At 39.7% G+C, this 9,615-nt stretch overlaps 2 protein-coding genes across 3 annotated transcripts in view; both read right to left on the bottom strand.

Annotated features, from left to right (window-relative positions):
• Nucleotides 1-262: 262 nt before the first annotated feature.
• Nucleotides 263-4,302, bottom strand: erh (ERH mRNA splicing and mitosis factor). The gene is made up of 4 exons (XM_080048266.1): nt 3,511-4,302; nt 3,012-3,099; nt 1,052-1,172; nt 263-940 (listed from the first exon to the last, which is right to left on the bottom strand). The coding sequence occupies exons 1-4, from the start codon at nt 3,511-3,513 to the stop codon at nt 838-840; spliced, it is 315 nt and encodes a 104-aa protein (XP_079904392.1). The 5' UTR covers nt 3,514-4,302; the 3' UTR covers nt 263-837.
• A 131-nt stretch (nt 4,303-4,433) lies between these two features.
• paplnb (papilin b, proteoglycan-like sulfated glycoprotein) overlaps nt 4,434-9,615 on the bottom strand; it is a 5,622-nt gene continuing 440 nt past the window's right edge. The window contains exons 2-13 of one of the 2 annotated variants that reach the window (XM_080048264.1): nt 9,439-9,515; nt 8,982-9,091; nt 8,824-8,884; nt 8,607-8,709; nt 8,376-8,506; nt 7,858-8,175; nt 7,288-7,464; nt 6,558-6,708; nt 6,384-6,464; nt 5,564-5,708; nt 5,399-5,477; nt 4,434-5,295 (exon numbers count right to left, since the gene is read on the bottom strand). In XM_080048264.1, the coding sequence (XP_079904390.1) occupies nt 5,032-5,295; nt 5,399-5,477; nt 5,564-5,708; nt 6,384-6,464; nt 6,558-6,708; nt 7,288-7,464; nt 7,858-8,175; nt 8,376-8,506; nt 8,607-8,709; nt 8,824-8,884; nt 8,982-9,091; nt 9,439-9,492 (1,674 nt within the window). In that variant the 5' untranslated portion in view covers nt 9,493-9,515 and the 3' untranslated portion in view covers nt 4,434-5,031. Of the gene's footprint in view, nt 5,296-5,398; nt 5,478-5,563; nt 5,709-6,383; nt 6,465-6,557; nt 6,709-7,287; nt 7,465-7,857; nt 8,176-8,375; nt 8,507-8,606; nt 8,710-8,823; nt 8,885-8,981; nt 9,092-9,438; nt 9,535-9,615 lie in introns of both variants that reach the window. The other variant, XM_080048265.1, reaches the window with a different exon arrangement.

Genomic DNA, 9,615 nt, shown 5'->3' with positions numbered 1-9,615 from the left:
TCCCTTCAGAGTCTGTACGGGGTTTCCAGCACAGCAACAACAGGGCAGCCCGCCACATTTAAAGAGACAGTAACACCACAGGCCTGAAATTCAATTTAATGGTACCATTTATATAACTGGTCAAGCAGCCCCTTTGCATCAAACTCATCCATTTGACCACACATTGACCCAAAGAGTATGTTTCCCTTTCGACAAGCAATTTATATAGAGATCAAATGTATTCCTCGTTGTATTAAATGGTATACATGCAAGAGAAGACAAGTCAGAAAACAATCATTTATTTTGCTTCAATCAAAGAACACAGCAACAGGCATAGATGAAACCAGATGCTACGCAAAAAAAAAAAAAACGTTTACAAAAACAGCATTTGACATTATGAATGTAGTCTACAGTAGCAATAATAATAACAGACGAAATGTTGAACATAAATCCTCTGGGGTCAGGATAATCAGTCTGCAGACATTATTATTATAATTCAAAAATAAGTTACCTGCATTTGAAATCCAAAGTGTGTTTGAAACCAACTGCCCAGTTTAAAAAAAACATCACATAACATTAAGGGGAACTTAATTTAACAAACTTTTATTTTTTTATTTAGCTTGGCAAGCATTTTCTCAAAGCAGGGATCCCTCTCCATCAATAAGTTATCCGTTTCAGCCATTATCCCCATTCACCATGATGTAACAAATTACAAACACATGTATGCTGCCAAGCATTTCTCAGTCTGTAAATAAAGGCCAAAAGTTCGGACTTCACTCCTTTTCTTCCAATCTCCATCCTTTCCCAATGTAAACTCCTTCAAAGTGTGTGTAGCAGGATGACTCCTTACTGATGCATTTACTTGGCTGCCTGCTGAGCCTGACGCCGCAGCAGGACATAGATCTTCTCCTTGATCCAGTCTTTGTTATATGGTTGGTATGTTTGAGTGTCCGCTCTGTAACTGTATAGAAAACAAAGTTATATTTTTGAATTAGCTATCAACACATTCAATGCAAGGATTGCTTTATTTAAATCAATGTGTATATATATATATATGCCTAAACACACTTACACGAGACAGCTCAGATCTGCCAAGTCGTCAATGAAGTCAAACAACTGACTAATGTCATAAGTGATGGAGGGACTGTTTGGATTCATCCTCTTAAGATGCTCTTCGTACATTTTGCAAACACCTGGAAGAGAGGTTTAGGACATGCTGAATGGAAGCCGTTCAGTGAACCAGAAGAAAAAAGATACAAGGGATACAGATGCTTCACTAGCGTAGATTGCAACTTCCACAACGATGGAACCAGGTAAAGGCTCATTTATGCTCTACGTTACATACGCATACGGATGGAGCCTTCTGTCCGTACTCTGCGAACATTACATCCGTATTTCTGCACGTATCCTGCAAGCTTGTGGATGCGTACCAAACGGACAGAACGGAGCATTACTACCGAAGATCATGGGGGGGCGCATAGCCAACAGTTCACTTTCACTTACTGTACATTTGTTTACAAACACAAACGAAAGACATAATACTTTAGAAAATGTCTTAACTTTTGAGGAGAGGTTTTTGTGAGTTGGTACGAAATTACATAGCCTACACATTTATCTATCTATGAAGTTACACGGCCGGGGCACAGAGACATACAACTACAACAGAGCAGCATGAGCGGGGATCGCACGGGGAAGAATGTCAGCTAGACGGGAGGCTGACGGCAGCAATAGAGAAGTGATGTCCTCACAGACCCCCGCTGTCTATAATATAGCCTCTAGTTAAGCCTCTTCCATCGCTACGGTAGTAGCCTATATCGCTAAAGCTGTTTCTTCCATGGACCTATTATAAAATATTTATTCCAGTTGATTCACTGTTTGACTCTTCTTCTTCCTATCCGAGTAACTTTTTACTCTGAGCGGCGCTGCTGCCCACTAATGGTTGATTTGTTAAATGTCGATTCCAACATAAAGGACGCATGGAAGTATGAGGGCATTGACGGATATAACGTTTTAAACGTACGTCTCTATTTACGCACGGAATTGGAGCATAAATGAGCCTTTATCCGGAGAGAAATACCATAACAACACTACATATTTCACAATAGGGAGCGAGACAGGAGAAACTTTTTTTTAATTTAAATAGCTATGATGATTGCACGGGAACCTAGTGGCGAGGATTTGTTTTAGTTTTTTTTATAAATGTATTTATATATTTCTGGGGTTTGTGGATGTTAAGGGAAATTACTAAAAATCAAAGACATACTTTTTATTATGTGGATAAGGTGCCAGAATGCACAAAATAGCATCAAAATAGAGTATGTTTCTTTGAGTTTTTTCGGGGGTGGATCCAGCTGCCCCAAACCTTTGGTTGTTATAAGAATGGATCAATTGGTAAAAATAAATAGGCTTCCTGCTTAAAATGCAACACCGAACCTCATCATTTATAATATTTAAGACCAATAATCATTAAGTGTAAATGTTTTATCAACCTTAAACACAATAACTGAGTATAAAATAGCTTTAAAAACATGTTGTGTATGGCCAGGCTTAAAAGGCAACACTTTTCAGTTTTTTTTCTATCAGCCATGGGTCGCTGGGCTCAATATAAATGTTTGCCAAACACACATTTAATAGAGAAATTGATATTAAAGCTACTTTATTAATGTGACTTTAACTTCATAATCCTACGGTTTAAGACCTGTCAAAGGTGTATTTAAGACGTTTCTTAATTTGTAAGGCCTACATTTCATGATGGATTTTAGAGTTTTTAAAAGGACCCACAGAAACCTTGGTGTAGTCGTTGATCATCTGGTCTTTAAGAGACAAATAATATATTTAGTGAGCTCACTCTCAATGATGACAGGAAGCTATTACAATCCTTTTAGCTAAACTAAATGAGTTCAGTGTTGAAAAAAAAATTGTATAGCTGCCAATAGTGGTAATCAAAGAATACAGTTTAATTGTAAACTTATCACACCAAAGGACAAATGAATAAGGACACAATTTCCATTTGCAAACAGCTTGAGACTCACCTTCCATACATTCATTGACTGACTCATAGTCAGCATATGTGCGGCCCTCGGGTCTCTTGGTTGGTTGGACGAGCAAAATTGTGTGCGACTGTAAACAATATCAACAATAATATTAAATACACACAATAATGCCAACCCATTATGATAACACCATATGACCTGATTTATTGGCACGCAGTATGTGTTCCTCTGTCAGAAGGGATTACGTGTTAAAACAGGAGGTAAACGGTGGTTATTTTGCAAAATGTCAAAGAATATGATGCTAACATATAGGCTTATCTTTCACAAAACAACCCATTTCATATGTTCTATAACAGACACAGTTAGTTCAGCATTAACGTTGAACTACATGTTAATAGCAACAGAGGAATTTATACAAAATACATGTTTGACAAGAGTAGTAGACGTTAGCCTCGTAGCTTTTTAGCTTAGCTTTGAGGGTTCAAACATCAGTCCTGCGAGTTTGTACCTCTTGAACCGTAAAACAAAACACTCTTACCATGGTTGTGCCGACCGCAGACCCTGTCTTTTTATTGTGGATGTAAAACCGCAAAAAGTCGGCTAGTTGTTTCTTGCTTCTCAGTGCGCCGTGAGATGTATGCTAACTGTTTGAGGAAAAATATGCAGGGGAAATGAAAAATATATATTTCCGGTTGTAAAGTCCCCTTCAAAATAAAATAAAAGTTGTTCCAAAATAAAAGTCTGACCTTAAAAATACAAGATTGTATTTCTTATGTCGATATAAATTGTAGCTGGTAAGGCTGTTGAATTGTTTACGAAACCTCACCTTTCAAGCTGGTCATAAAGCCTTTCAAAATAAAGTTGTAATTGCTAAATTAATGTCTGACTACAAAAAAAACAGGATCAATGTTATTTATCACATATATTAGAAAATAAAATCTGTGGTGGAAAATGTATTTATATCCTTTACATTTAGTAAAAACTCTATTACAAGTACTGTATACTAATACTACTACTAGTACTTTACATTCTTTACTCATTGGCTTTACGTACACATATTATTGCATTATTATTACTTTACATCAATGTGTATATAACATTTGAGTGTTGTAGCTGGTCCAGTTGTTTTGTAGTTTTTGTATAACAATGCCTCATATTTCAAGATGACCATGTGTGATCTGTGTTAATCCCGTATCCATATAGTAGCAAGAGCAGTCAAATAAATGAAGTGGAGTAAGAAAATGTTTCTCCTTAAAGTTTAAAATAACATAAAATGAGAATCACCCCAGTATTTGGTTTGTCATATCTTACCTCAGTACTTGAAATTAAAATACTTAAATACTTAAAATAAGTTAAATCACAAGTAACATCACAATTGCATTGCAAGAGCAGAATGAGACAAACATAAACCACACCAGTTTTTTTTCAAGGTTAATCAGATTATAGCTGAAAATGTATTGATATGGTTTATAATTTAATTCGGATTAACATTTGACATTTTTATTTGAGTCCAGATTTATTACAAAATATGTGAATGAATACATTGAGAATAACAAATAAAATGCCAGAAATCGATAAGGTCATAAAATAAATCAAAACCATGTGCTGGGATCATGTCAGATAATAATGTGAGGCTATCTACAGCAGATACATTTGTATGTAGTGTCTGATGTTTAAATGAAAGGTACAATGTGGTTGGTTTGACAAATCACCTTTTTGGTTGTCTTCATAAACAGTTCTTGAAAAAAGAGACCACTCCAAATGTTCATTGTCTCTCGTTTCACTATTTATATGTTTGAGTAGAATGAACATTTTGGTTTTATACTATACACCACTGACAACTTTTGCAAGAAATTCACAATAAGAATATTGTCATTAAGAGCATTTCCATTAAGTAATGTAGAGATGAAGATTTAAAAAAAAAATCCAGACTGATCTTAATTTTTTCCGGAGCTGTATGTTCAAATTGTGCGGCCTCAAATGTCATATGATTAGATTCATAGAGACTGCACTTTGGTTACTGTATCCCAGGATTAGGACGTAATAATGGTGAGCATTGTTAGGCCCTTGCCCTCTGAGCAGGCCTAGTTGACCCTCTCCTTGGGGTCCCTCCGCTAGGTACCACAGACCCACACTTTCTTTGGCATATTTCCAGGGACAAAAAGTTATTGGCATTGCCCTGGCAGCCTCCGTACCAGAAGTCGGTACACTTGCCAGTGCCTGAGTCATAGTAGGTGCGGACCATCCATGTATCACAGGGGCCATCGTCACGAGGGAGGAAGCACACGTTACCAGTGGATGGTGGGGTAGGAGGTTGTGTGACCTGCAATGGGAAAAAGAAGGAAAAATAATGATATTATATCTGCATTGTTTGCACACTTTAATGAACGTATTGAATCAAGATGGGAAAGAGATGTGAATCCTACCACAGCTCTCTGATACACGGGACATCCAACCCTTCCGAAACCTTGAGCTGGAGTCACCCCGTCCAAACAACAGCCATACCTAAAGAAGAGAGCTAATATGTATCTATTTTCTTAGTTGGAAACACTATATATTGAGCCAATATCCAATTCTTGAATATAATTTACCTGGTGCGAACACAGTCATCTTCAGAGCAGCCCTCATTCCTGGGCCCCATTGCAGTGGTATGGCCGTCGGGACAGCAGCCGTGGGTTGACTGCGCACAGTGCGGCCCAATCACGGGGGGGTAGTTGTTTGTATATTGCCTGGTAGCTGAAGCAAATAAATACAGACACAGACATGGTCAAACAAGCATACCACTACATGTGCTCTACATAGAACTGTGCAAATATATGTTCATCCTTTTTTTGAAGGTTTAGGATTAAATTTAGTAGCAAAGTCCGGGAAGATATATTTTTTTTACAGTCTAAAAATGACATTCGGTTGTTTCGGTATTCAAAGAGACACGTTGGCCTTTGTGTTTGGGAACGCCAGACAAGAAAGCAAGGCAATCACAGTCTAGACAGCAAAAATTTTTACATATGGGAACATTTTCTTTACTGCCCGAGAATACCTTTAGTAAAAAATAATCATACTAGGGGGGCGCCCTTAGCTCAGTAGGTAGGGCGCCCCCCCCCCCGGGCCGGGCCCAGCAGCAGACCCGGGTTCGATTCCTTCCCGCGGTCGTTCTCTGCATGTCACTCCCCTCTCTGCCCCATTTCACCTGTCTCTCTGCACTATAAATAAAGCATGAAAAATGCCCAAAAATATCTTTATAAAAAAAAAAATAATAATCATACTAAGATTTAGCTCAAATTAGTAGTTGCGTATTCTTTCTCTAAATTATTTGTATGTCTTCTTGACTAGACACTATTAGCATGTTCAAACATGCAAAGAAATACAATAATAATTAAAGAAAACAACCCTCACATGCTCTACAGTACATACCTGAAGGGTCTCCTGGAACATGGGGCACAAAACCTCTCACAATGTTTTCATGTGCCCTCGGGTCCTGCATGCTTGGGACCACTAAAGAGAGAGATTACACTGATTAAATACACACTAGCACATACGTACATAATCAAAGCTAAAGAGTGTGTAAGGGGTTCAGATTTGGCTCACGTTGTGCTCTGGGGCAGGGCTGTGAGTTGCATGTCTCCACTGAGAGGGGTTTGCTGGCTGCTCCACACCGGACCTCTGGGTACGGGTTCAAATCAGTATCGAAACAGCCCACCCTCCTCTCCCTCACACCACCGCTGCAGCTTCTAGTGCACTGCAGACACAAGACGGGAGAGGGTGATAGAATAGAATAGAGAAGATAGATAGATAGATAGATAGATAGATAGATAGATAGATAGATAGATAGATAGATAGATAGATAGATAGATAGATAGATAGATAGATAGATAGATAGATAGATAGATAGATAGATAGATAGATGGATGGATAGATGGATGGATGGATGGATGGATGGATGGATGGATGGATGGATGGATGGATGGATGGATGGATGGATGGATGGATGGATGGATGGATGGATGGATGGATGGATGGATGGATGGATGGATGGATGGATGGATGGATGGATGGATGGATGGATGGATGGATGGATGGATGGATGGATGGATGGATGGATGGATGGATGGATGGATGGATGGATAGATAGATAGATAGATAGATAGATAGATAGATAGATAGATAGATAGATAGATAGATAGATAGATAGATAGATAGATAGATAGATAGATAGATAGATAGATAGATAGATAGATAGATAGATAGATAGATGGAAAGATAGATGGAAAGATAGATGGAAAGATAAAAGTGTTTGGTATTTTTCCATTTCACCTACCAGTCCGAAGTCTGTCACGTGCCAGGTGATGTGTGTGTGACACGCAGGTCTACGGCAGGTCTGGACTGCAGCAGGTTTGGCCCGTCCACTACAGGATAGGTCATCCAGACGTTCACCTCGGCCCCCCACGCATAGCACCTCCCTGGTCTGCTGGCCTTCCCCACACGTCACTGAGCACTGACAATCACACGCAAATATATTCAAATTCACAACGCACAACGCTTTGATTACACCTTTGAACATAAATGTATCATTTTGTAATTGATTTTGATACCTATAAGCATAATGATCATAAAACATTGAGACCACAGTCAAGACCATTGGTAGCCTCCATGTCATACCAGTAGTTGATGTTACAGTGAAACTTTCAGAATTGTATAACACTGTCCATAAACCTCAGCATTTTCTAATGACTTTAAAAACATGCTGCGTGTTTTTCCACCCCTTTTGGACAATTCAAAATACAGAAAAAGCTACACGTGTATTTTTGCACTGTGAGGCAGTATGCTTTCGCCTGCATGTATAGCAGTCAAAATGTAATAGTCAAGTTCTGGGTTGTGAAATACAAACCACGCTGAAGCTGGAGACGCTGTACTCGGCAGCACAGGGTTGCATGTTGCAGGCCTGCTGGCTATGTGGCCTAAGCAGGCGCTGGGTGATGCAGTAAGACTCCTCCACCACACGGGGGTTCATTGGGTCCTGAACCCAGCACTGAACGGTGCGATACTGCATGCCTCCACTGCAGGTGGCAGAGCACTCGCCATAGACGCCAGTCTTGTAGATGTGTGTGAGCGTCTCCCTTGGTTGAGGAGCAACAGCAACAGGAGTGGGAGAGTGTACGGAATTAGTGTCGGTATCCAAGCCCATGAACTCCCTGTGGACCAGTATCTGGAGAGAGATAAAAAACAATATCAAACTTTTCAATATGAAAGGTCTTGAGAAGTGATGCTTTTGATCGATAACATATCAACAATGAATGTTAGAACGACTCTGAAGGAAGCCTCTGAACTACTCAATGTGCAACAGGGAACGTCGGTTTAATGATATTCTACAGATGTAATAGTCATTATAATGTAGATATGTCCCACCCTGCAGAGGCCATCCACACAGATATCCGTGTTGCCCACAAAGCACGGCGTCCCGTCCACCACTGCAACTCTGTGTCGGTAGTGGAAGTTCTCTCCTCTTGGGACACAGTTCAACTCACATGGATTGGATGCTACGGCACAGATAGAACCATACTAATTATCTGATCACAGAACTCATTTATATATTTATTTCACCATAGACTCATCCACAGTTTATAGTGGACCTCATACCTCCGTAATAAGGCACCCATGTTCTGGGTTTGCCCTGAAAGTTCATTCTGTCATACATAGAGCACTGCACCTCCCTGAAGTCCTTGGATCCAACTGGACATGCCTGCAATGACACAACATGTTGGGTTCCTTCCTTGGCATATTTTAAGATACATCAGCGCAGTTTGTGGGCGGATATAATGTTTAAATAGGTGACAAACTGTTTAGGGATTATTACATTTGTATTACAGGTTTGGAAGGACTTAGAAGATCCGACGCAGTTATGTCCTCCATCTGTCCTGCAAGAGAGAGAGAGAGGGGAAAGAATGGTATTTGCATGCAAGTCAAATATTTCATTCTTGTTTAATGGCCTTTTGGATTTGTCCGTAGTCCTACCTCGATGTCATACATTTCCTGGTTTTGGTAGCCACTCCTGTGCCACAGGTGCGACTGCAGGGCCCGTAGGCTCCGAACTCTCCCCAGAAGTCAAGGGTTGGCTGTATCACCTGAAAAAAAAACAAAAAAAAATAATGCCTCCTGGCTCAGCCTCAGGAACACATAGTTCTCTCTCACACACACTCCATATCACATCCCACCACTAACCACCAACACACACTAAGAGCATACTAGAGACACTAAAATAGAAGCTGGAAAATCTAACCACAAACCGCCCCCCCACAAAGTTGCATAACGTATAACACATGTGTGAGAAAAGTAAAACGTTTGTCTCTTTTTTTTATGGTGAGATTTTGAACACAATGTTCTTGGCTGCACTTGCAATTAAAAAAGGCCACACTGACATTGACATAGAATTGGTACAACTTTAAGAATTGTTGTTAAAAGTGAGACTCACAGTGAAAGCAGGTACAGCCAGCAGCAGGACACCCAGGGCTGGTAGGATGTTCATGATCACCAGAAGCTACTGCAGAACTGTTGATGAGGAGAGAAACTAATCCAGTTTATGCAGGCTTGTTCATTCCAGAGTGTTATAGGCATTATTGTGCACTTGAAACTGAAACATTAACCTCTT

The sequence above is a fragment of the Ammodytes marinus genome, assembly GCF_949987685.1.
Source record: "Ammodytes marinus genome assembly, chromosome: 19".
Taxonomy (NCBI): Eukaryota; Metazoa; Chordata; class Actinopteri; order Uranoscopiformes; family Ammodytidae; genus Ammodytes; species Ammodytes marinus.
The sequence above is the reverse complement of the archived record's forward strand: the minus strand, read 5'-3'. Positions and strand labels throughout refer to the sequence as shown.

Bases quoted from the DNA above. Each gene is read 5' to 3' on its own strand.
- erh (XM_080048266.1), bottom strand. The intron at 1,173-3,011 runs GTGAGTCTCAAG...CCTCTCTTCCAG, and splicing joins AGTCAATGAATGTATGGAAG to GTGTTTGCAAAATGTACGAA. The intron at 941-1,051 runs GTAAGTGTGTTT...TTTTCTATACAG, and splicing joins GCAGATCTGAGCTGTCTCGT to TTACAGAGCGGACACTCAAA.